This window comes from Chelon labrosus, assembly GCF_963514085.1.
Source record: "Chelon labrosus genome assembly, chromosome: 23".
Taxonomy (NCBI): domain Eukaryota; kingdom Metazoa; phylum Chordata; class Actinopteri; order Mugiliformes; family Mugilidae; genus Chelon; species Chelon labrosus.
Window position 1 is genome coordinate 2,248,701 of NC_140356.1, and position 27,692 is coordinate 2,276,392.

Here is a 27,692-nt window from a genome sequence, read left to right on the forward strand (position 1 = left end):
CTCCTCTAAAGTGCAACCAAAGCAAGAAGAGCTCACCCTGGTGACTGGCTGCAGTATATGTCATAAGCTCCACCCCTTCCATGTTAGTGGATGGGAGTTGGGTCAAACTAAAACACTAAAATACATGTCAAATAATATTTTTAAGGATGTCATTTTAGGTAGTTATTGTAATGCTGTTGCATACTCAAGCGTCCATTTTTCTGATGATTGAAACAGGATGTGACATCATGATGACTACAAGTTGTCATGCCAACTGCTCCGTGAATCGGTTCCATAGGACCATGAGAGTAAGTCCACTCTTGGACGCTCGGACTGTACTGTGCAAAGTCTGGCTCCAAACTTGCAAGACGCCACCTGTATCCCTGAGAAACTAGCATCAGTTTGACCAATGAAAGGAAGTGGGGACACATTGTCCGTATTTGTATACAGTCTATGTGCTGGCATTGTTGATGCTGCACCTTTCCTGTTTTATTTGCTTTCATTTTCAGAAACCACAGCAGATAAATATTTTCTAAAGGATGAAAAAAAGTCATATTTCTCAGGTATTCAGGAAAGAGACTTGCATTAATCAGTTGGACACGCTAACGTATCTCTGTAAGGCATGTAAATAATAGCTTTGTACATGCAGATACCTTTGGTTTGTAAGATGTATCTTTTTGCAGAGGAGAAAAGATTCTCTCCAGTTGAAATAGTGTTTATATCTGAGGTATAAATCAAGCCTCCAGGATTAGCACCAGGCCGTGGAGTGATTTTAGTGTAGCAGCCAAACTTCATTCTACAATTTCTGTGCCCACTGGCCCAAAAAACTATTTTCCCACACTCAATCAGTGACAAAGGAATGGCTGTAGAGGAATGGAAGTTTAATCTGAAACCTAATTTACTCATGGACTAACTCTAGTCCTTTTCTTTATTTTTCTTCTTTTTGTTGGAAACTGAGACATTCAGTTGAAGATTAATCTATTCTAAGACATATAGCAAGCTGTTTTTTTTTTTAAAAATTATTTATTTTTTTAGACAACCTGCCTCCCTCTCTTTTTAGCTCCCTCTCGGTTCTTTGAAGCTGCTTTTTCTGTTTTCAGCCTCCACTGTAACACACATACGCACACCAGTTGCCGTTGGCCTCCCTCTAATGACAGGGTGTGTAGCTGGAGAGGGCAGGGAGGGCAATGTGTATTTCAGAGTCGGGACCACAAGGTCAGCCAGGAGGAGGAACGCTGCCAATTGTGTGTGTGTGTGTATGTGTGGGTATGTGTGTGTGTCTCAATGTTTGTGTGATGAGGAAGGGTCAGGCAAGTGGCTGCACTCAAAACAACAACACCACTCCCTATCATTTCAGTGTGCCTTTTTTACAGTGAGTGCATATTACAGTGCAGTGCTACTACGGCTGCCGTGTACGGAGCAGGGATGGGAAAAAAAAGAAGGTTGTCAGCAGGTCTATTTGAGGCCTAACACTAATCACCTGGGTAAATGGCTGCGATAATGTAGAGCAGGGCAGGACACACACTGCCTGCCTGCCTGCCTGCCTGCCTGCCTGCCTGCTCATCACTGGAAAGTTTTTGTTTCACTGTCTCACACAAGGTTGCTTCATTAAGCGGAGCCAGGGATTGAACCACAGACTCTGTAGGCCCAGCTTCTAGCCAGAGATACTCCATGGAACAAGGCTTGATGCTGATTGGACAGTCAGCAATGGTGATAGTATTTGACGGTTAAACAGTGGTCAAAACAAAACAAAAAAACAAAACAAAACAAAAAACAAAAAAAACCTTAGTTGTTCTACCCACTTTGGTCCGGACAGTTATAACATTTTCATGGTCTCCAGAAGATGAACCACCTGATATCTCCTCCTAATTAGAAGATGGATTGCCATTAGACCTCTGTTATATTCATTCATTGCCACCAGTGGTCAAAGCTGTAGCTCATAATGTATATCTTAGCATTCATTTGATGGCTTGGAAATAAAATTATGATGTTCATGGTTCATAGAGGATAGATCATTAAGACGTTCTCTCCCATGAAGAATTGCGATAACCTTTTCATCTTGGCCAAAATTTAAAACTTTCCTCACAGTTAGTGGACTGACAATGAGATTGGGCAGTGACGTGTCCAATCTGAGTCTCCAGACCATTTTACAACTGATGCAGCAGTTAAAACATTAAAACATTTTATTGGGTTGGTTGTTTTTGGCCGCTTGGGGGCAGTGTAGGAAAGATGGGAAGTTAGCCATAGCAATTCTTCATTTTCAGGGAGAATTCTCGATATTTGAATTCCGCCAAAGCCCTTACGGAGATAACTGGCTCTTGAGCTGCTGAAGTTTTACATTTTGTGGAAATGTATTTATTCCTCTGCCACCCAAGATACATATGAGTAAATTAATACCGCTGCCATGTCTGTACAGTTAATACGAAGTTAAAGCCAGGAGGCTGTTAGCTTAGCCTAGCTAAACATAAAGGCCAGAAGCAAGATACAGCTTGCCTGACTCTATCCAAAAGAAATAAAAGTGTCCTTACCAGTTACCTTACCAAAAATAGTTGAAGCTAACAGAGGAGAGGTGGTAATAAGTAAATGGGATGGTAATGAGCTGGAAAAATGAAATAAGTAAACCAACTTTCCCTGACAAACCATAAAGAATGTATTAAACTAATGAGTTATAACATACTGAATGTGTTATTTTGGTCAGGCTAGTTATTTTCCTTGTTTTCTAGTCAATATGCTAAGCTAAGCTAAAAGCTAAGTTTCATGTTGAGCTACAATATGAGAGTGGTATGAATCTTTTGATCTAACTGATAGCTAACTCAATTAGGAAAACCCTTGCTTCTCTATGTGATAGATAACTAAATCATCAGTAACTTCACTAGATATTAGCACCTATGTATGTTTGTCGTTTTGAAGGACCTTAGATTTGTATTAGCCTGGGAAAGCGGCACTCATTTCTTAGCAGAATACGAATCTGGAAACACTCGCTTGGCTTCCATTATGGGGCGGTTTACAACTGATACAGATACTTCTGCACTCAACTTGACAGTCCAGTCAGCCAATCAGAGCCATTTTGTTGTTAACAAATTCAACTCTGTGGTGCTCAGATGATGTGCATGACGACTTTGCTGTTCCTATTCTGTCTATTGAATTTAAACCAGCCCAAATAATTTGGCTGGCCTGGCAGATCTTTGCTGGAGCATAATGACTTCCCAACAGAGCGACTCCAGACCAACTTTCCACTGCAAAAAAAGTGAGTTCTGGTCTTATTCCAGGGTAGCTCAGAATCCATCTTTACTAAATCACTCAGAAGAGTGTTCAGTTTTACAAGAGATAAAGCGTATTTAAGCGGTTTTTTAAAGGGAGTTTTTCCTTGCCACCGTTGCCTTCAGGCTTGCTCTGGGGGTTTCAGGCCGGGTTTTTGTAAAGCGTCTTGAGACGATTTGTATTGTTATTGACGCTATATAAATAAAATTGAATTGAATTGAATTGAATTGAATTTTCATCTGGCTGAGCTGCTTGGACACATTTCCATCTTCCCATACTTCATTCCTACCGTCTCTGCATTTTACACTGTCCTATAAAGCTGAAATGCAATAAAAAATACTTTAAAACCTTCATCTGTTGTGCTAGTAACTCGCTGTAGAGGAAGGAAAGGGTTTGTTGAACGGTTACATTTGGCCTGCCGTCTCCACGCAGTGACACAGGCGGTTTGTGTAGGTCAGTCAGTGGGTTGTATATTTTACTAATAACATTGCAGGCTGCGGTGTTCATGGATGAGGGCAATCTTTCTCTGCTCTTTTTCTTTTCTTTTAATTCTTTTTTTCATGTGGTATTTTTTTTGGACCCGGGGACGTTCCTTTAAAGCTGGCCACTTTAAAGGAACCGTGGAGTGCAGCGGAGCACAGTGCTGGCGTAATGAGAGAGATGGGGGTCTTTTCAGTGGAGCAGAGACAGGGACGTAGGCTGAGGGACAAACACAGCTGCAGCAGCTTTAATAAGCACGAATTGGAACTAGCAGGTGCAACAGAGGCGAGAACATGACTCGCCGCCCATACTAAAATCTCCTCGACTATATAAACGCTGTGTATTAACCGAGGGCGTGTGTTCGGGCGAGTTTCACCATGCATTCTGGAGGACTGAGGTTGGAGAAGTTGTTGTGGATTCCGAGCTACTCTAAAACAATTACACAAAGTTGTCACCTGACTCTGCATTGCTATTGACTTTTAGAGTCTTAGAGTTATTGTTTTGGTTTTCCAACCTGTGTTTCCTAATCACTCTGAAAAATAGTTAAGTGAACGCTGGACTTAAATTCATAAGGTGGGACTTATCCCAAATTGATGTTAACATCTGTGTCTGCAGGATATGTCAACACAGGTGGTGTGTGCCGTACATTTACACACCTTTGAGTTAGTTATGGACAGGAGAAATTAATAACAATGACCATCTTTTGCATTCCTGTGGATGCAGCCATCCCCAGCAGGATGCAGCCTGACACAGGCACACACACAAAAATGCTTTAGGAACAACTAAAAAAACATGAAGAACAGCACAAGGTGTTGACCTGGCCTCCAAACTTACTAGATCCCAAACTGATCAAGTATCTGTGGAGTTTTGTGGCCTATATTTATTCAATATTATTCATGTTTATGGATCCTAAGTGTGACGTTTATCCACTCGGCTGTTCCCTGTGCATCACGCCTGTCAATAATAGCACAAATGAAAATTATTCATTAGTGACAAGCTTTTCAGTTTTCTGCACTTTATACTGTTAACCACTGGGCGTCTATTATACAGGGAGTGGGGATTTTGCACAGATTGCATTGAACCCATTCCCCTGGTACACTCCTTTCGTGTCAATCAAAATTAACTTTAAAATCCATCGCAGCTAGAAGAGTGCAGATACATCAGTCTAATAATCCAAGAGAGCCTGTCATTTAGATCTGTTTAGAAGGGTAAGACATTAGAAAAACAGCTTCCCCCTGGGAAGCTGCAGACAGACAGGGCCTTGACTTTTAGAGCTGTTTCTACAAATCATACATAACAATATAACTATAATTCTTATTATATAATTCTGGTGTTGTTTCTTTTCCAAACCTGCTTCCATGGTTTCCAACTTCCAGGTGTAATGTTTTGCTTGTTGGATGGTTTTCATGATTATACTGTTTGACAAAACAAGATACATGAAGCTGTCAATCTTGTATCTGGGTAAATGTCATGTATATTTCTATATTTCTCATTTTTTGACAAGAAACAACATTGAGGAAATGATCCGCAGGTGAATCTGTAAAAACTGGGATGAATTGGTAATAATAACAGTCTAACATTCATTCATCTTGTCCTGTCAAGGGTTAACAGTCTAACATTTAATATGTAATTTATGCAGTGAGTTCGCTAATTTTCCTGATTTTAATGAAACTTTCACTGAAGTAACATTTTCAGGGACGATGGCAGGACTTGAACACGTGGTCCATTATTTAATAGAACAAATTACTACATAATAAGTGAGACTATAATTGATTTGATTCATTCAAAATGCTGCAGTGAAAGCACTGACAGGAATTAACAAGAGAGATCCAATTGTAGCTTCCCTTTATTGGCTCCATGTAATATCCAGAATAGAATTTAAAATCCTTCCCCTTACATACAAGGCACTTAAAGGCCTAGCTCCATCTTATCTTAAAGACCTCATTGTCATTCTAAGAGGTCGCTTAGCTCTCAAAGTGCAGGGTTACTTGTGGTTCCTAGAATTTAAAAAGGCAGAATGGGAGGTAGAGCCTTCAGCTACCAGGTCCCTCTCCTTTGGAACCAGCTCCCAGTTTGGGTATTAGTTAGTTAGAGCTGGCTCAGGTGACCAACACTCTTGGCTGCTGCCATCAAGGAGTGTCATTGCTATGGGGTGGGGGTGCCTGGTCTGGTCTAGGTGGGTGCTACATGTCTAGGTAACATCCACATGAATGCCAGTTTCAAAAGTTTCCCAGCAGAACACTGGATTGTCACAAGATGGTCAATGCTATTTCCTTCTCCTGTCAGTGGGTTTAATGTTGTGAGCTGCTAGGGGACATCTTCTTATGCAGTGAGCATGTCTCCTCTAATTTCTTCTAACTTCTTCTCTCTTGCTAGCCATGTGTTCCTACTGTATAGCATGGTGTTAGCTGGTTGTCCCCCACTCCATCTCCCCTTCCCTCCCGTAACCCTCCTCCCCCATCTTCTTGTGAGTCTCTCCGGCCTGGACTGGTGTGTTTCTGATCTGCAGAGCTGCATGCTACTTCTCTGTGGTCATGGTCTCATCAACCTGCTCAGTCTCCATAGCTTATCCATTCCTACCTGAATGCATCATTCTCCAACCTGCCTATGATACCTCTTACACATTATACCAGATAACTCAACTGCAACAGAACTTCTATTACAATTCTACGCCTCTGTGCTTTTGTTTATTTCTATAACAGTAACTTCATGAGCACTTGGTATACCCTAGGCATTGCAGGCTCTGGGTCCTGTAAAGCATCTTAAGAAAATTTGGAATAGAATAACAACAGGTTAATGCAGTTCATGAAACAACCTTCTCTTGTTCTGTACGCTGTGTTGCACAGAACTGTCTTTCAGAATTCATACATGGCCGCCACGCTCTGCTGAACATCTGACATCCACACATGAAATAACCAGCGGGAGGCACGGTGACTTTCAGTGTTATTTTATTGTGAAATGATCAGACAGAATGAACCGGTGGCCGCGCTGCTGCAGGACCCACACCACTCTCCCACACTCAGTGTACAGTACGCAGTCAATTATTCATGATTTTGGAAGTACGCCTGAAAAATGAACGGAGTAAGAACAGAACAGCGAGAGGCCGTCCCGGGAGGAAAAACGCGAGATGCGGAGAGTTTAGGTGTGTTGCCATGGCGATAGCGAGGAAGCAGTACGGGTAGTTGTCTGAGAATAAATAAATAAATAAATGGCGCATGTTGGAACAAGTGTCTCGCCTTCCTTGGAGACCTTCCCTCTAAGGCAGAGCGGGTACAGCAGAGTCTTCACACACACACACACATACGCACAAACACACACACCACCTACACGTAGCCACCATCCAGCAGCACAACTTTTAAATACACCACCAGTTACGGCATTTTACACAGGTTGTGGAAAATGCTGATGACATGGTAAATTCGAAATCAGACACAGCTGATTTCGGACTCATTCCTCGAACGGTCGCACACATTTCTGCACGGGTTACAGCACAACATTCACGCTTTATCTGGCAGCTTGTGGAGCAGCTCTGAACACTGGAGGTGTGTGGCCCCTGCTTACTGAAGGAGGAGATACTGTACACGATGTCAGGGCAACACAGAGACATGTGAAACAGGCAGCAGAGGCCGCGGCCATTATGCAATGAGCCTCCCAACCGCACTGACTTATCAACAGATTTTGCTTTTTGTGTCCCACTGGGCATGTACAAGGCATGTTTTATAATGCACACCGTGCAACTGCTCAAGACTTGGTCAAAATAGCACAAAGCTTCTTGGTAGAGATCAGGCTTTGTTAGAGAACAATTCCAGTTTAACATATCTTTTAGTTTTGGCCATACTTAATACTAAAATGCAATTATACTTAAGATATATTTGACTTGGTGCTTAAAGTATGGATGTCTCATGTCAATTAAATGTGATATTTGAGGTAACTGAACAGGGAAGTATAACAGCTACACTAAATTGAACAAGCGCTCTATTTTGAATGGCCACGCACGCAACACACTTCAAGTGACACTTCTGTATAGTTGCCATTAAAATGCTTTTAGCAAACCTTTTACTAACTGGCACGATGCTCTCTGAAGAAATGGAAACCTTCCATTTTCATGAGCACTAAATGAATGTGTCCTTTTTATAAGGTATTTCTGTAAACAATCTCACAACAGCAGCTGTGTCAGCATCGCCTTTTGTTTGTTTTCTGCAGTTTTGTAGCTAGCTAGCTAGCTAGCTAGCTGGTTAGGTATTTGACGTTTAGCTTGCGAAGCTGTTTCTATAATACATGAGCAGTTGGAGGTAATTCAGGGTAGGTTTAGACGTAGAATTGCCGGTATTTCAGCAGAGTTAGATTCAGTTTGATTCTGTGACAGCTTGTGTATATATTCACTATTCTGCTGTGGCGATGTTGGTATCAACAAAAAGCACAAAAATATGATGTTGTAATAAACTGAAATCATGATTTTCAATTTAAATTAAGATGTTTGACTGGTTTTGAATAATTCTTCCCGTTTAGTGCTGAGCGGATACGAAGAACAGTAGAGATTTTCTAGCCTAGCACACAGATTGTTTTTGGCAGTAGGTTGCTCTGGAGTCTCTCCATTGGGAACTGATTATGCTCAAGCAAATAGCTGAAAGGCTAATCAAATTGTCTGAAACCACAGCGACTAGCGGTGTGGTCTTGAATTTGTTTAGAATGAAATGTCTGACTGGTGTGGTAGGACTAACCAACTGTGTGTAGAGGGTTTTTTTTTCTCTCTGTATCAGTTGAATAATGAAATCCCTGGCGCGTTAACAGAAACAATTTTCTATCAGATATGAGCTCTGTGCAGATCTGCATGGAGTCACATGAGCCTCTGCAGGTGCTCAGCTGTGTGATAGTGGAGCGAGAACATGCGTGCTGGCAAGCACTGCGGTGGTCTGTCATGTGAGAAGTGAATTTTAGGAGTGTAAATCAAGTTCTCTCTGAACAGGTGTTAATGTATATGCTGATCTAAAGGTTCTTTCACTTTAAAGTGAACTTAGATGGTTCCTACTGGATATTTTGTTGTTATATGCCCTCTTTGATGTGGAAAATGTATGCAGAAGGCAAAAGAAGCTAACAATAAATGTTTGCACTATAAAAAATGGAAGTCTCTTTCAGTCTTTTGTGCTGTAAACTAGTCCAAAATATGAACCCATAGAGTCCCTGATTTGTCAGTAGCAAAAGAAAACACCTAGGTGTATATAATGTGATGTATAGTTTATTAATTTATCATTTCACATTTTCAGCTTGGAGGATAATTTTGCATGTTCCACAGATTCTGAACTTTTAACAGGAATTTATGTGTTTTTTTTTCCTGCCGTTATTTCTCTGGACAAACTCAAACACTGAATGCAGTAAACAATCAGACTGTCCCAGTTATTTTTTTTTTCGACTATACTGATAACAGGAATGCTGTCCTGACAGCCCAGCTGGCCGTGGGGAAAAGCTGCTCTGCCTCTGCCTCTTTTTTCAATGTCTCTGTGCTGCTGTGAATGAAAGGCACAGCGAAACAAGAGCGCCACACAGCAGCAGTGTGTGTCCGTGTGTATGTGCGTGTGAGGCAACCTATAGTATCACATCCGAACCTGACAGCTCAAAAACAGCAGAATGAATTGACATTGCGTCTACACTGTACAAAAACGTCCTGCGTTGGAACCATATGTCCAACAAGACACAGGCAGAGGAGGAATATAAGAATAGTTCCGTGCTTTGTCCCTCTGTGCCGACAATATCAGATTTCTGCGCAAATATGTTATGAAATACTCTGCTGAAAGGAACAAAAGTGAAACCCCCTGAAACTATTTACATATTTTTTTTAACACTATCAGATATCTTTTGCAGTTTTACATTTTAGGGAATGCACTGTTTTGTTGTCTTGCTGACAGATAAGAAAATACATACCACATCTGTTAGATATGCACACCTCGCAGCAAGTTAGTGTAGCTTAGCTTAGCTTAGCATAAAGGTTAAAACAACTGGAAACAGCAAACAAACATGAACTTTTAATGCGCCGTTAGATAAAGTTTTAGCTACCCAACGGCATCGAACTAAAATATTTTTAAATCTCAACTGACTTCCATAAAATGCTTTAGGCTAGTGATCAACTTTTCAAATAGTACCCTGAACAAATCGTACTTGGTTTGTTAAATACTTTCATTAGCAGTAATTTATGTTCAATGCAAAGTAATGAATTTTAGCAAGCTAACATGTGAAACTAACAAAATCTCATTTGTTACATATCACCTGTTACATTTACCGCCATTGCGAATTTGAGCCTGTTGAAATTAGCCTTAGCATTGGACATCTGATACAGTTGATACAGTTCAAGCTAGCGTTTCCGTTTACAGTTGTTATACTATGCTAAGCTAAGCTGGTTCTAGCGCATATGTAACTGAGAACAGACAAGCAGTATAAATTTTTTTATGGGTGCTTTCACACCTAGGTCATTGTTTTGAAACCAGGAGCGTTTGTTTGTCGTTTGGACCGGTGTGAACACAGCAATTGGCCTCTCGTTGTGGAACTAATTAACCGAGCTGAGTCCCCTTAAAGGGGTGATCTCAGCCCGATTGCAATCTCTCCCAGAGCAGTTAATTTGCAGTTTGAACACGTTACCCACGGATCGATACGCATTACAGTAATTTGCCGTCTTTGGAAGAGACAAAGGCGTCTGGCGGTGCTTCCACAGTGCCCTTCTCATCATATATACGCAAATGTTGTTTTCTACACATAGTCTAGAAGCTTGATCAAACTCAACACGTTGCCCACGCTTGAAGCTGTTGCTCCGTTCTTTTTGCAAGAACGCAGTGTTGAGGGCCTGTCAGAACTTTGTCTCGACTGCTTTATCTTGATTACCGTTGGAACAAGAACTGAACCAAGGTTAAATGCAACATCGCAATGATACTGTGTCAGTTACTCCTTGAATCGGAACGACATATCGTGTGAAAGCACCCTTAATCCTTCATCAAGAACATTTCCCAAAATGTCTATTGCTTTAAGATGTATTTCCCTGATTGACATTAATCTGTACTGTATTTACAACATGTTTTCATCTGTGCGTCAGTAACAAAAGTATGAACACGAATCACATGACACTGTTGGATATGCTTAGAAGATTTCCTGTGTTCCTTTCAGCAAAATGGCAAGTACAGCGTATAGTTCAGTCTAATAGTAGACATCGTTCAAAAACTGCGTAAATAGAGCCATTTGCTTGAATATAAACACGCTATGAAACAGTGGGCTGTGAACAGGACTGGATTCATGAAGTTAAGAATAGAGACAAAAACACTGGAAATGAGGCTGCTTGTTTTTATCCCAGGCAAAGACTCAGCAGGGGCCTCTCAGTCTTCTCTTCATTCCCTGTGGGTATTTTTTTTTTTCCTACAACAGCTCTGTTTGTTTAAGCAAGCTGTCCTTTTCCTGCAGGGACAGTAGGGATCATCTACACTGACTTGCTTCTGTTGAAAAGAAAAAAAAAAAAAAAGGAGGCAACTTTAGAGCGATGAATGAAATGGGGCGAGAAGAAGACAGGTCTCTGTGATGGCTTGTTTGCGGGCTGAGAGGTCCTTTGTGTATCGTTCATCTTCCGTTCTAGGGGCTAAATGAGCAGCTTAAGCCAAGCCTCGGACGCAGTGTGAAGTGGAGGAGTGCTGCCTGCCCGTGTCTATACCTAACCACGACTGCTGAGTAAGATGCTGCGTGGCACTAGCATCAGCGGGAATGCTCACGTGTAGGCCAACTGTGTGTGTGTGTGTTTTTGTGTGCCTGACCCAGGAGGAGGTCGCGCTGAGAATATAGCCATTGTTTCTGCGGTCGCACCAGGGCCGGGGTTGCAGGCCAATCCGGTAGCTTCTTTACTTTATTAAAGCCAGATGTTTGTGCGTGGGCTGTTCTCTCATTAAAACCCTTCCGAGCGTGTAGACGCTTGTGAAGAAGTCTAACGCCGCTTCAAAGGCTACGAGAAAAGGTTCGCAGAGCGGACAGTGAGCAGAATGTCTAATCTTTGCAACAAAAGATGCTGAAATTTCTTCACCAGCTTCATTTTACACATGGGGTCAATGCTAAACTTTACAGGCTAGCGAAGTAGACCTGGGATTCTACGGTTGTGGCATTTAAAAAAGATGATCAAAAATAGCTGAAGCTGAAATATCCTTTCAGGCTAAGTCACGCAACATAAACACGGAACGCCCCTTTAAGTAGGGTAGCTCAAGCCACATTCAAATCAGACTGTTTGTGTTTTAGCTTTAATGCAATAGGCTTTTAATGCAATGCAATCTATTTAAAATAACAATGAATTGAGGAAAATATAAAATTCAAAATTGCCCTCCCCTGTTGCTCTAAAGACCTTCCCTCGTCTCTTGTTCTTTTTTTTTGTTTGTGGTATTAAGCCACCCAAATAAGCATGACATGCTCCAAGAGCAGGTAATACACCACAACTACCCAGAGACAATCACACTTCCATTAACTATTCCCAACTCTCCTTTTTAGGGTGCTGCAGGCGTCTGGAGCCAATCCCTGCTGACACACGGTAACAAGCAGGCTTCTGTGTGATACACTTGACACTGCACGTGCTTAAGTAGTGCATAATTCTCCCTCAAATGAATTCATAATAATAAAACTTTAGACATTGCGGCCACCTAAGGGTGAAGAATCCCAGGGTAATTACAATACAGGACCCTCAAACATTCAAGATCTGGTAGCAGGTAGGGTAATCCACCCTAAGGACCCCTCATCATGTCAGTTGATGGTGTGCTTTAGTGGTGCATACTTCCATATTCCAGAGTTACAGTTCCCTCACACTGATCCTGGGCCTTTTAGATGCTTAGATGCTTTTCAGTCTGACAGAGCAAACGTATCAGTAGCATCACTAACTGGTGAGTTAGATGTGATAATTTCTAGCTGAACACCTACAATTTCTTTTCACACTGGGGCTTTGTATATCTGGGTGTAAGAGACGAGAGAGAAGAGAAGCACCAATGCATAAGGAATGCATTTTCTCTTTTACTTTGAAGCTGGAGTGGCTTAAAAAGGTGTAAAAAACTAAACGACAACCTCTCTCAACAGTGTGAGGCAGAGCGGTCAGATGTTTTCTCCCAGCACCCTCTCATTCCTAATCCTTACAAAACAGCCTGTGATCCAATTCGCAGCGTGTTGACGAGCGCCGCTATTAACCTTGACATCGCTTTGCATCGCTACCATTAATCACATTACAGTATGAGATACGGTCTCTGACCCTGTGATGTGGGCAGTTGATTATTGATATGTACAGAGAGAGAAGCATCTACTTCTCCCATTCATTCTGTGTGAGTGCGTGCGGGTATCTCATTGTGAACGTGCTTAATGGCAATGATGTGCGCTGAACACTGACTGATGTTATCTCCGAGGCTCTCAGCCGATTTTGGCACCGAATGTATGACAACAGGAAATGGAAAATAAGCCATAAATCTCCGATGATGTCAGGCACAGAAGGACAAAGCCGACTGAAGTGTCCCACACACCCTTCAGAAATGAAAAGCACTGATACAGAGGCAAACAGTGAAAAGAGAAACCAGCATGATAAACCAAACTCTTAACAACGTTCAAAATGTCCTAAAAAGGTTCACCAGCTCAGGAAAAAACAAAAATAGTAAATCTTTCTCTCTTAGTTTAACCAACAAAGCAAATTAAATAATCTTCAGTTATTGCTGCTCGCAGCAATGATTCATAAGACAATAAAAATAAACATGAAGACAAAAGGATAATATTAAATTACTGAAAGACATGTTTGGTTGTCGGAGCAGGGGCCTTGTGTGTGTGTGTGTGTGTGGCCCCCGTGTGTGTCCACTGAGCTCCTGTGCGGGGCATGGCGGTTATGAGATCCAGTGCCTTTCCACAACCACGCAGGCTGTTCCTTTTCTTTCAGCTCAGCGGCAGACTTGTCGCCCACAGCCTGTGCGCCTGACCACCTGAGCGCATCCCGTACCTTCTTATCCACGTTCTGTAGCTCAAAGCGTTAAGGATGTTTGGTGTCACAGGCGATGATTTATTAAGTACTTCCATACTTCACTGCTGCAGCAGGAGTGTCTGAATTCGCAGGGTCCTCTGGGGTGTAACACAAGAGATCCCTTCTTCCAGCGTCATAATGATAGATACCAGTGAGAACTTGCTTTGCTAAAACTGTTGGCTGAAAGCTACTCCTCCACAGTTACAGCTGTAGAGGTCTTGAGATTAAAATCAGTAGCTATCAATTACAGGGCATCCTTGAGTCCATGATGAGCCAATTTCCCTCTGAAATGTATGAACCTAATGAGGGCAAGGGTAATGAGAACTAACTCTCCACGCTGACTGAGCAGTGAAGGACATGAACTGTGTTTTACAATTTGACGGAGTTTCTCTATTGATCGGGGGGGTGGGGCGGGGAGATAAGCTTAGCTCCCACGATGCATTGGGGTCAGGGCGCGTGCGAGGCCGCTGTTTGCTTTGCAGAATTTGAAGCAGCCTAATTTGTCAGCAGTTTGTTTAAACATGTAGGGAACATCATCCGGAGAATCCCTCCTCAAGTCCGTCCTCTGAGGATACGTTCCCCTTTTTTTAAACACCTTGAAGACCTGCTTCACCCACACATTCAAGTCTTTGCATGCGTTTGGTCCATTTGGGTCACATTCTCATCCAATCGGTGCTTTCTGTATCTGCTGATTGGACATACTCGGACATATGCCCAGAAAAGCACGCATTACCTCAATCTTTCAGCACCTGTTTACATATCAATTTCAGACTCCACGCCTGTAAGGTACAACAACAGTTTTTAAATCAAGTTTGCTCCGATAAATTCTGCCCTTCACTCATTTTGTGCCTTCTCTTTGAACAAGGCAGCCGATCTCAGAGTCCCTGCTCTGTCCTCCTTTAGTCCAGCCGCAGGTAGCTGGGTATGGAGTAGTTGAACATGAGGAAGTCCAACTTGTAAAGCTGGTAGAGTTGGATCTGCTGTTGAGTGCTGATATTGCTGAAGAACTGAGCCGTCATGGCGTCTGTGGTGCGGGTGGACTTGGCGTAGCTCGGGAAGCGCAGGGAGTCACCGACACCCGCCAGCCGTAAGACATAGTTTGCATCCTCCTCCAGGGTCTCATACTTGCCCACCATGTCATAATGGATGTGACACGGGTGGCAAAGCTGGTAAACTGTCTGCCAGTGCTCATTGAGAGGGCCATCGCGCAGCGTCGCCGGGTCCACCAGGTACTCTGCGAATTCTTTGAATTTGACGTCGGCGCCGTTGAGCAAGGCATCCTGCGTGGCATTCTTGCGGTAGCGCCGGACTATGCGTGTGCCGAAGCGCTTGTGGAAGGACGAGTTGTACTTGAGGGTGAACTTGTTGCGGTATGCGGAGACCAGCCTCTCGAAAGGCTCACGAACGAAGAGGAACTTGAGGTAGTTCTTGAGGCGGTGATTGATCTCGGCAATGCTGTACTGGTTCAGTGTCTTTAGGTTGGAGGGAACATGGGCTTCATTGGAAGGGATTTCCATTGGGTCACTTTGGAAGAGAAGAGAGGCACAAAGACAGTGAGGAACAAATAGCAATAGCAATATGTACAGTATCAATTCACTCACACAAGCACACACACATTCACACACGAGTGTCACTGCTGTTCAGTGTCTTGCTCAAGGGCACTTCGGCATGTGGCACATGCACTAACCCTCTGGTTCGTGGACAACCCGCTCTACCTACTGAGCCTACTGAGCCACAGCTGCCCCCTTTTAACCATTTGGTACTGCACTCACCTGTATTTTCCCCGTCCTGTGAGCACCATCATGACACGTTTCCAGTTGGTACAGGCCACCTTGGGGACATAGCAGTAGATTAGCTCATGATCCTCATCCACCACAAGATGCTTGAGGTCTCCGGGTGTCAGGACTCTCCGCTTGCGACTGGACGCACTGTAGACTCGACAGGCGTCCACTACCTGATCCCTCCTTGCCTGGTGGAGGACGGCAGCCCCTGACAAATCCGTCTGGACCGGGAAAGACAGAAAAGGAGACAAATATAATATCGGTGTGAAACGTTTGCTTTAATCACACAGCTTAGAGCAGAGAGTTGAAAAGTAATGACGAGGTAACAGTGCATGATGAGCGATTCTGGTCAGAGCATACAACGGAAATAAGCTGGTCATGGCCAGCAATTGCGTCTCACTAAATTACTACATAAGATGGAATGAACATCCTCTGTACTTAAATATATATATGAGGAACATTTGTGCAGAATATGGAGTGGAAGTCCCCTTCTGAAGGTAGTGGAGAATGGTCAAGACAAGAAGGAACATAAGAAGCTCGTGAAATACCAAGGGTTGAAAGAGAAACTAGAAAAGATGGAAAGGTAAAGGCAACAGTGGAACACTTGGGGCCAGATCCCAAAACTGGGAGAGCAGCTCCAGCAGATTCCAGGAACAACATGTGAGATCTCTAAGCTAAGAACAGCGAAGATACCACGCAAGACCCTCAAGCTCCCAGGACCCGAACTCAAAGGAAGGGAAGGAGGGAAATTGTGCATTCATAGACGTAGAACATCTGAAGAGCACCTGCCCTCTCTATGACAGAAAGGCTACATATTTAGGATCTTGGAAATGAAATTCAGGACTTTTGAATGCTGCCATCGGACACCTCTACGTTACTGTCTCATTTCCTTGGCAGTATGAGAAACCTTACAGTGCCAGGAAAGCACTCCAGCATTAATGAAAGGAAACAGAATCAGAAAGAAGGAGTGAGAGATTCAAGGAGATAGATGAGAAGGAAGACAGGCACACAGATAGAGTTATTAATCTAAGCCTTTATTATCATACTCATCTCTTTACTGACTCTATCTTTTTCTCGTATCTGAGTCCCTCCACAGACTGTGATAGAGATTAGTCCATGGGTATGGGAAAAATAATGATATTGGAGGATATTACAGATATTGAGTGTTCAGTATGCGTAGATCCAGTCAGCAATCATTCATCTGGGGCATATTTCATATTCACCGTCACACTTGTGATGAAGTGGACCATGGCAGGAGGGAAAGGAGGAGGCTGACGAGGAGGAATGAAAAAAGTCTGAGAACAGCCTGAGGCTTTTGCATCTGACCGGCAGAAATGTTTTCTTATGCCTCTTGATTATTTTTCCTCTGGCTCTGAATTCCCCTCCAGGGCAGAGCCCCGGTTTCCTTGCAGAATCTAAATTGATTGTACGACAGCGTGCGTCTTCACTGCCCCGTCCAAACAACCCCAAACAAGTGTGGCCTTTCAGCGATGCACTGACCGAGGCTGAGAGGGAGGTAGAGCTGCTGACATGAAGTAATGAAACAGCTCGTGGACCACCACCAGGCACTGTACATGAAGACAGCTTGACTAAAGAGGTTTGTGTGTGTTTCCCTTTGAAGCCAGTCTTCAAACATGTCTCCAAGTGGGCAATTCATCACACACACAGCTTGCTACGAGAACATGGGAGGAAACCAATCTGGTGAACCTTTTTATCTGATGACAACCCACAAAAGTCGCTGTGTGTTGGGCTCCATATCTGTAATGGTGTTATCCAGCATGAAAATACCAGAACTATGAAGCCATGAAGGAACGAGTCAAACACATGACATAAGAAAAGAAATATTTCAGAATGTGTTTGTAAAAGTCGTGCTTCGTAATCTGCTAATGTGTCAGTAAAATCCATTTATGGATAGTCATGTGGGAATAGCAGTCAGATGTCAGTGGTCTTTGTCTTGATTTCCTCTAAAGGAAAATCTATAGGGTCCATATAATTGAAACCCTATCATTAACCATTTAAATATTTACTGAAACTTTCCATGAACAACAATTCTCCGTTGTTGGTTTTTTTTTTTTTTTTTTGAGAAAGCATGTTCTTGGCTGTTTTTAAAGTGAGTTTGGGCATCACAATGAAAAGGATCTCAGCCAAAGAACCACAGCCAGCACTACCATGGTTGGGAAACAGACATAAAATTGATCCAGAATACCAAAGCAAACTGAAACTTCAGAGGGTATTTAGTCTTAAAGCCTTGGCTTTTGCTATAAATAAATAAGAACTTTTAGTGCACTCCGTCTCTTTTTTGCTATAGGCTATTTTTTTTGGAAATTTTCACCTAAAATTCTGTCAGTAACAGCTCCACATCTTAAAAGCCAAAATGAATCACCTTGGGCAGTAAGAAACACTTTGAATATTCAAATAAATCCCCATGAAGAGGCCAGTGTGAGAACTGAAAAAACTTTGTTTTACTTTTGCCTGTTCAAATCTACAAATTGTGTACTTAAAAATTGAGTAACAGCCTTCTAACTATGCACCAGGGCAGTGGATTATGTAAAAACTAGGGGTGGGACTTTAATTCTGATTAATTAATTACAAAACATTTTTTATTTTTTCAAACATAGTATTCATGTCGGTGTCTATTATTTGATTCAGTCGTCCACTAAAATCCATTTAAATTAAAAAATGTTGCTTTATGGGGCAATAAAGTTTCATGCGATTAAAATGTGATTAATCGAGATGAATTAATTACAAAGCCTCTAATTAATTTTATTAATTTCAGATCTTGAATATCAAGGAGAATATTGCATTAATAAAGTACAGCAAGGTCTGCCGTGTACTTAAAGGTACACTCTAGAGCTTTTAACCACTAGTAGTGCTAATGAGCAGGGGTTTGCGGGAAAAACTGGCGATCTTTAAACACATTCAAAAAGATTCGGTTACATAGATGTACACTTTATGCAAATTCTGACTTCCTGTCTCCATGCTCCTACTCCTGTTTTTGCGCAGGGGAAGTGGATGTTGACAAGGCATGATGTATTCTCCATGCACAAAGAAGGTCTCATTTTGCACCTCTCCCACTTTGGTCTTTGTGTACAATCCACTGCTCCCTATTCATGTTAACACTGGAACATCAAAGCCTCGTAATAGTGCTGAGCGAACAGCAGCTCTTTGTTGATGAAAATGTCTCCTTTTCTATCTGAGCAGAAGCATGAAGCTATGATTCACACAAATGTTGCGGCGAGCGTGCGGACCTCCATCCCAGAGGAGGACAAATGCTTTAATTAACATGGGAAGAAAGAGACATGGGGGGGGATCTTGTCATCTCCTGTTCTGCCTCCTCCTTATCTCTCTTCTTTCCACAGGATTATTTTCTGCCATTTTATGTCCTCTTGAAGCCGCTCAGTGAAGGTTTGAAAGGGTGGGAGGGAGAAAAAGGAGAAGATAAGAGTGGCGATATGTCGATACAGTTGTGATGGAGGATGCTGACCTCTGGCCATGCCAAGCTGTTCCCACGGGAGATCAGATACCATTACTCGCCAATTTGCTTGCACATGTCTCACCCAACACCCCGTGGACATGAACTAGTGGCTCGGGATCGAACAAGAGGCAGCAGAAGTCATAAAACCGCAGTAATAAAAGTAGTTAGCAGCTTCACATGATATGGTCAATTTAGTTTGATCTCTTCCGATTGGTCAAGGTCCCATAAGGGCTTCAAACCTTATGCTCAGCAGTTTTCCTGTGCAGTTACACCACTGTATATGATGAATTATTTAGTGTTACGGCATATAGATCTCACATATTGATTCAGATGTGACGTTACGTGCGTGACAGACATTCCACTCTCTGTTAGCAACTGGATCCATTCTCTCAGGCAAACGTCATCAAAGCTGGGAGAAAATTCAAAACGGGGGAGAGGGACAGAAAATCCTTATGCATACACTTAAACTTAATCTCGCCATGGAAGTCATTGTCAGCACTGTATATGCAAACAGGAAAGTCTCTGCTCCCCTATTGTCAGATGTTGAGAGGAGCTCAAGACGAGACCACGGTGCATTTGCGGCGGCGGCCTCTCTTCTCAATGCCGCGCTTTTGCTGCTAAAATGTGTGAAAAAGTGATGACGGGGGGGCGATGTGGAGATTGTGTTTCCATATTTCAAGTCTTCGTTACCTCGCCACGGATCTATTATTCTCTTTGAAAGTTGTTAGGAGTTTGAAATATGATCTGAGGATCAACGCTGAGAGAACTCGATGGTGGTGGTAATGAAAAACTTCAGTCTGATTTGCTGATATTTGCAAAAAAGAGAGAGAGAAGAAGGAAGCCAAAAAGCATTTACAGAAAGATGGAAGAAAAAAGTTTTCAATCTACAATAGATAATCCAGTGAAATCCTTCATAGTGCAAGCCAAGGCCTTGAGTAAGTCTTGAGCAAATAAGAGGAGAGCTGTGAGCCTGCAACAGCCACAATGCTTAATTATGCCCAAAGAGAATTTTCTTTAATAAGGAATTAATTGTTTTGTGAATAAAATGTCAGAAAATGTTGAATATGAATCACATTATTAGTTTGTGAACATAGTTCATAGAAAACAGAGAAACTAGCCACACATATTTAACATTTCAGAAGCCGTAATGAGAGAATTGTGTTTTCTATCAAATGTGTCGCCAGTTAATTTTCTATCAATTATCTTTTAATCTCTTGACTACCGTTCGGTTTATGGGCCCCTGGGGAAATAATAAAACTGCCATGTATAATGGGGGTCAGAAGGGCCTCCCGGGGAATAAGTCTAGCCATGCTTATTCATTTGTAAGCTTATATTTAGTCATTTAATTAATTGCAAACAACAGCAACTTGGTGGTGGAACAGGCACGATCCAATACAAGCTTAAGTAATGGTTCTTTAAGAGACTATTTGTTTTATATTACTTATTTCTAAATAGAGTTGTGTTTAATCAAACCAACAAACTGACTGAAAACTATGTAGGCCTATGAAGTACTGTTACAGATGTACTGGTCAGTTCTTGAATGACAGAGCAAATACTCAAGCACACAGCTCAGATAACTGTGTACTTAAAGGTACACCTTAGAGCTTTTCACCACTAGTAGTGCTAATGAGCAGGGGTTTCCAAAGTATGACATACAAACTTGCCCATTTTTTCTTTTCTTTACTTTTATTAATGTTATAATAGGCAAATTGGCAACCTTAAAAATGCTGACTGTACTAGTCTGCACTGTGCCCACGGATGTCCAAACATTTCCATAGTTTCTAAGCAACTTTATGTATATTTATGCAGATGCAGAAAGATCCTGTCACTTATTAGTGAGATTTCAGAGATTCAGAGAATTTATGTGAATGCTGACTTCCCATTTCCATGTGCTTATCCCAGCTTTAGAGAAGGGGAAGTGGAAGTTGAAAAGTCATGAGGGATTTTCCTAGCTTGAACAAGGCCTCATTTTGCACCTTTCACACCTTGGTCTTTGTGTACCCTCCTAGGGCGTAGCCGATGAAAATGTCTCCTTTTTGATCTGAGCAGAAGCATCAAGCTGTGATTCACGCAAATGTTCTTGGATGTCAGAGCAAATATTGGTATATTGGCAGTCAAGTACAGCGAGGTCAGATGACTTAAAGGCGCACTCCAGAGCTTTTAACCGTCAGTGGTGCTAATGAGCAGGAGACTGCAAAGTCTTACAACTACAACTTCAGGTTCATTTTTACGCTTTTTTTTTCTGGTTACAAACTGTCCATCTTAAAAAAATAATAATAATAATAACCTGAATTACCCACTGCTGTTCCACTTTACAATGAACACTTGGATGTGAAGACAATACTGAAATACTTAAAAAAGTTTAAAGAATTTATTGGTTGTCAAATTCTATAACAGTTTCCACAATAGTTTCTTAGGTGATTTATAAATGATTAAACGTTAATCTTTTCCTGTCAGACAATGATCAGTATAATAGGCTGCAATGTTTCAAAGGCTCTGCAGTATGTAGAGGTACCTTCATGTTTTCTGCAAGGTCTGAATACCACTGCAGTGCAACAGCCCAAGTCTGAAAAACCACCACTTACATAACGACGGGCATCAGTAGGGGCAAAACGGCAAATATTTACCCTGGGGCCTCCTAACAGGCTTAATCAGTTATGAATGAAGACTTCCAATAAAATCATCCAGCTATATCTGCAGATGTTACATTTTGGCTTTGAATTAGCATACATATGGAGCCCGTTTTTCTATTTATTCAGAACTTCATAAATCTATTTTAAATACTGTTGGGGAGAAAATTATATGCTAATGCATAATGATTTGTAACCCTGCGATTCTGCTGAGCATCAGAGGACTTTGTTTAGAGAAGCTGCCTGAAACATCTTTTCCACTAAGAAATAAGATACTTTATCCTATTGCAATTTAAACACTGTGCAGTCGGTAGTGCTATTTATTTCCCCATTTAATTGTGCTGCCTTGTTTATTTTCTGCAAGGCTATTCTGCTGCTGCTTTACCAGTAGTATTTTACACTCCTCTCTCTCTCTCGAAGACTTAAAATGTCGATATACACCATCTAGGAGAAGTGGTCACGTCTAAATTGAAGATGGTGAAGGCAAGGTCCTGCAGCAGAATTCATCCTCTCTTTAGTTTGATGTTTGTAATGTGGAAAGGATGTTTTTTTTTTTCAGTTTTGTCTAGCAAAATCTGATCTGTCTGCATGGCTTGTCTATGTGCATCAGCTTCTCTCTCTGCTAGCTGTGAAGTCATCTAAACAAAGATCAATAGATTCATTAAACTGCCTCTCTTTCTAGTCATAGACTGTATATAAAGATGGACAGTGGAACAGCTCTTCAGAAGTGAAGCCAAATCACGTAGAGCTCCCCCTGGTGTCTGGCTGCAGTATAGGTCATAAGCTCGACCCCCTCCATGTTAGTGGATGGCACTTGGGCCAAATATTTTTTTAGGTGGTTAATATAATGTTGATGCATGTTCAAGCGTTTTAGTTAGTTATATAACTCGTTAGAAACAGGATGTGACATCATGATGACTATCAGTTGCCAAGCCAACCGATCTGCAGAGCAGTCCCGCAGGGCCACGAGAGTTGGAAACAAATAAAACAATAAATAAGTACATTGTATGATCCAACACTATTTTGTAATTGATGGAGGTAGAGCAGAGTGCAGCATTAATTAAATGAAAATGTGTGAGTCTAGCGGAAGTGTGGGTGGGTGACCAATATCGCGGCTCCACATGGCTCCCTCGGGCCATACTACGCAGACTCTGGCTGCAAACTTGCTAGGAAACTAGCCTCATTTTGGCCAATTCAAGGGAATGGGGATGTGTTGTCCATATTTATATACAGTCTATGCTTCTAACATACAAAGAGAGAACTGAAGGAGTCTGTCTCTCTGATTACAGACTGGCATTCACAGGTGAGAATAAAGCTGCCAGTGTACCACAGCTGTAGAGCTGTAACAAACACCTGCTCTTCAAATGTTCAGTGCTTCACCTGAGTCTCAATAAAAGGCAACAAGGTGAGACCATTCTGTAAAACCCTGACAATGGCAACAGGCAGATTCATCGTTTCCACTGAGGCCAGCTGCACATGAGCTTTCCAATAAGTCATTTATGGGAAGTTGAGCCACGGACTCCGTGCAGACACCGCAACGCGGAAAAGACCAGAGGAAATGCTTCTTTACCTGTATTTATCCAGGGAAGTGACTGAGAACACATGCTCTTTTACTGCAGCTTCATTTTAAAGCAGCTTCACACATTCACGCCTGGAAAAATCAGACCACAGACGTCTACTGAGGAGGCCCAGAGTTGAAGCCAGCAGGAGGATGAATTAATTGAAGGAACCTCAATGGAACATTTTGAGCCATTTGATAAAAAAAAAAAAAATTGTGATAATATTGATTGTAAATGCTATATTATAACTAGTATTTTGTCAGATAAAAACCAGTGGTCAATTAAAAGTTTCTGACTGGACTGAAACAAACAAATAAGGGATAGTGCGACTACTGTTGGCAATCTTAGTTGCAATTGTTGGATTTACTGTTACAGGCTTTGTTTTAAGAAAATGTTTTTCTATTGAGGCAGGTTTCAAAAGTGACATTTTTTAGCATTTCGTTTATTAATCCTGATCTGTTTTTCTTCGTGCTTTTTTAATCTTGTCCAACTGTTGTTGCATATGGCCTGCTAATGTCTCACAATATAAACCCTGTTAAGAAATGAAGAGTTTCGCACTCAGGGTTTTATTTTGAAATGGTGGCAGGAAATGTTCTGTTTACATTAACAGGGTAATGAACTGTTAGGGCAAACAGAAACAGGTGGAGGCTTCTTAGTTTTATATGACCCATTACACATGTCAAACAGGCGGGAATTGAAAATAAAGGTGTGCCTTTGATACAAGCCTACTTTTAATAAGGCCGTCAGCAAAATGCACTATTCCAGGAACTACATAAACTCTCCATGTTGTTCAGCTGCACCATCTTTACCTACACAACATAACTAGAACCGGAACACCTCATTGCTAAATTGAGTAATGTATTACTAAGTGTACTTGTTTTGGCTGCGCTTGCACTTGCCAATACACCGAACAGGCATAACATTATGACCACTGACAGGAGAACTAAATGGCACTGACCATCAATGTTCTGCTGGGAAACTTTTGGACCTGGCATTCGTGTGGATGCTACTTAGCACCCACCTAGACCAGACCAGGCACCCCCACCCCATAGCAATGACACTCCTTGATGGCAGCAGCCATCCCCAGCAGGATGCAGCCTGACAGACACACACACAAACGGTTGGTGTATTTTCACTTGCAGTGTATTGTGGGTTCCTACAGATTTCCTAATCAGGTACCCAGAAGGCATCCTGATCAGATAGTACTTTAACTGTTTTGGATATGAAACACCAGCACATCAACTCTGTGCTCACTCAGCCTATACATTATCAGCCTATCTCTGCACCCTACTGAGGAAATTCATTTCAGTCTTCTGAATCTGTGATGTTTCAGACACTAAGCCCATGACCATAGGTGAGGGTATATGGAATATGTTTATGAATCAAAACAAAATGAATGCTCCCTCTTTACATCTGCTACACTGGGTGCTTTACTGCCTGTCATTCTCATACTCCATTTTACCCTCACTTCAGACAAGACCTGGAGATGCTTCAATTGCTTCACTTAAGGTAGAAACAAATCCTATAACTTCTGTTCTAAGACCAAATCAGATATTTTGAACCTGCGTAATTGGTGCAACAGGCTGCACACACCAGTGTCTCTAACCTCCAGACACCCCATAACTTTTCGAGAAAAACAGCAAAGACTAGAGCTTTAAAGCAGTGAATCTAGTGATTCATGATTTTTGCGCTGATGTTGGTACATACGACCACTGCAAGGGCGCAGTGAATGGACACAGTGTGCAGGCCAGTTTCTAAAAGCACTGGGCTTCCCTGCCTGGGGCCAATGATAGCAAACAAACACACACACAGATGATGTGTTGGTATTTGTTGCAAGAGTTCTGTTCAGTGTTTTTAATCTGTTCCCAGTAGCAGTCAGCATTACGAATACCACAAAATATTTCCCTTTCAGCAAAAAAATCGACATAATTGTTTCCTATTAAAATTGGGATTGGACTGTGGATACGATTTTACTCAAGGCAATTCCTGCGTGCTCGTCTGTAAAAGCAGCAGTGAAACCTCGAGGCCTCACCTAAAGGAGCTGTTAATGACTATCATAAGAATTTCACAAGTAGAGGTTTTAATGGGGAGGATTTTTACTGTCCCAGGATGCGTGGTTGCCTGTCAAGCTTTCCACCCTGACAGGGACGTATCAGAACTCTGGAGGTGTCCCTCTGAAAGGGAAATGGTACAAACCGAGGTCAGTGAACTCTGTTGTGTGACACTTCAGGTTAGATCTCCAGGATATCAGACACGTGTCTGACCCTCCGTATATCACGGTAACGTCAAACCTGTAACCTGAGCTCAGAGACTTATTCCAGGGGAAATTTGGCACCAAAAACCTGTCATAAACATTTACTATGCTATGTTTGTGTTGTTTTTTGCAGTACATTTCAAAGATGTGGTGAAAACTAATGTTTCGATTGCAATGGAAACATGCTAACAACAACTTATGGGTGTATACAGTATGTCTGTGAAGGTTCTCAGTAATCCAGGTCATGGTATATCCAAAAAAAAAAAACAAGCTGAAACAAGGACAACTGGACTTGTAGAGTTTCTTGAAGACACCGCTCATCCAAGTAGCCTCTTCAGTTCTAAAAGACTGGTAAGGAGTTGGGGTCTGAGATGGACTGAGGGCCTGTTCGGACCTTGCATTAAGATCTGATCTGGGCGATCGCAAGTGACCAGCTTTAGGTATGTGTGTTCAGAACTGGCATTAACACGCGCCTCCAGATCCAATCTCAGTTTCATGCTCTGTATGCTAATAAAAGCCTGACATCATCTGGGGCGCAGTAGATTATTTTAACAGCGGTTATCTCTAATGGATCTCTACAGCGAGTGAGATATGATCTGCCAGCAATTTACAACACATCTGTCCCCAAGAAGTCTCACTCCCATTCACCTTAAAGTAGAGTCCTTGGCCAGTAATAGGTCGTTAGAGTACCATCATTCATTGTGGAAGGAAAACAGGATAAAAACTGATTTCTCCAACTACAGGTAAGTTGTAAACAAACCCTAGTCATGTGAGTTTCTGATGAGCAACACCCACAGATGTTGCTTTTTAAACCCCAACTCCCCGCCAGTGTTGTAGAACTGAAGATGCCACTTGGATGAGTTGCGAAACGTCTTCAAGAAAGTCCAGTTTTCCATGTTTCTGCTAAATATTTGGAGATATAATGGATAATTATATATTTGGATAATTTCCCCTTGTGGGATCAGTACAGTCATACATATGAGTACAGCCAGATTTAAAAATGAAAAATTGCGAGCAGTCAGGAGAGCAAGACATTGTAGAAGCTCATTCATTGGACTGCTCATGTGTCAGCTACAGTTACTGGTATTCTCATTTGTGCCATCTGATTTTTCCTACATCTGCTTATACTTAGCAAAATGAATCATACCTAAAAATCAGCTAGAAGTAGAGTCGCTGGATAACGGCAATGCTAGAGAAAACATGTGATCATTTTCAGGCAAGTTTCAAAGCACCTCTTTCTATATGATTTTTCGGCAGATTTATGGCAGATTTTAACACAGTGGATATGCAACTAATTTCATGACTGTTGAAATTGCTTTGTATAATTGAGTTAAGGCTCCAAGAAAGAGTATGATTATGTCCTTGGCTACAGTTAAATGCCCCAGCAGAGTCTTTTAGCTTTTGTCTTTATCCTGCAGAATGTCCGTGTCTGTCACCCTGGCTAAAACACCATCCGGAGCAAAACGCTCAATTACACGGGAAGCACAGTGACACGTGACAGTTAATGCTGTCTGCCATTGGCTATGCATGGTCAGTAATATGTGTTTACTGCGTTTATGTATATATACTGTGTGTGCCGTTGTACGTCTGCGGAGAATGTGTTGTGCATATAAAACCACTTTGTGTGACTGAGACCTGTGTGTGTGTGTGTGTGTGTGTGTGTGTGTGTGTGTGTGTGTGTGTGTGTGATTGAGTGCCAGTACATCTCAAACAGAAAAGTGGGGGTATAATTATAGCATCACAGACAAGATAATGACAAACTTCTCCGACTTTCCCTCAGAGCCATCAAAGTTACTCTCCCCTCTCATGAGCATTTTAGCCTTTTTCTCTCTGCGTGCCATGCTTTACCCTTCAGGGAGCAAAAATCAGAGGGGAAGCAGAGGGAGAAGGAAAAGGTTTCCCTCCGTGGCAAAATGCAGTCTGTTTAATGTGTAATTTTTCTGTCGTTGAACCTAATCACAAGACATGACGCCATGGGTGCTGCTCAGGCTGCATGGGGATTAGGTTTTGATCTATGTATCAGTGCAAGTATACAATTGATAATGGTCGTGTTACAGGCAAAATAATATACACAGATCAGGCATAACATTATGACCACCTTCCTAATATTGTGTAGGTCTCCCTTGTGCCTCCAAAAAACAGTTGTGACTCATCAGAGAATGGACATGGGCCTTCTGAGGGTGTCCTGTGGTGTCTGGCAACAGAATGTTGTTAGTGGGTCAGACTTCTTCCAGTACATCCCACATATACTCAATCTTGATTTGAGTTGCCATGTG

At 42.0% G+C, this 27,692-nt stretch overlaps 1 protein-coding gene across 1 annotated transcript in view; it reads right to left on the reverse strand.

The window, feature by feature from the left end:
- Positions 1–6,618: 6,618 nt before the first annotated feature.
- The window catches only part of chst11 (carbohydrate (chondroitin 4) sulfotransferase 11), a 95,995-nt gene continuing 74,921 nt past the window's right edge, over positions 6,619–27,692 (reverse strand). Inside the window, exons 3-4 of the mRNA XM_084573780.1 lie at positions 15,490–15,719; positions 6,619–15,241 (exon numbers count right to left, since the gene is read on the reverse strand). Coding sequence (XP_084429906.1) covers positions 14,617–15,241; positions 15,490–15,719 — 855 coding nt within the window. The 3' untranslated portion in view covers positions 6,619–14,616. The remainder of the gene's footprint in view (positions 15,242–15,489; positions 15,720–27,692) is intronic.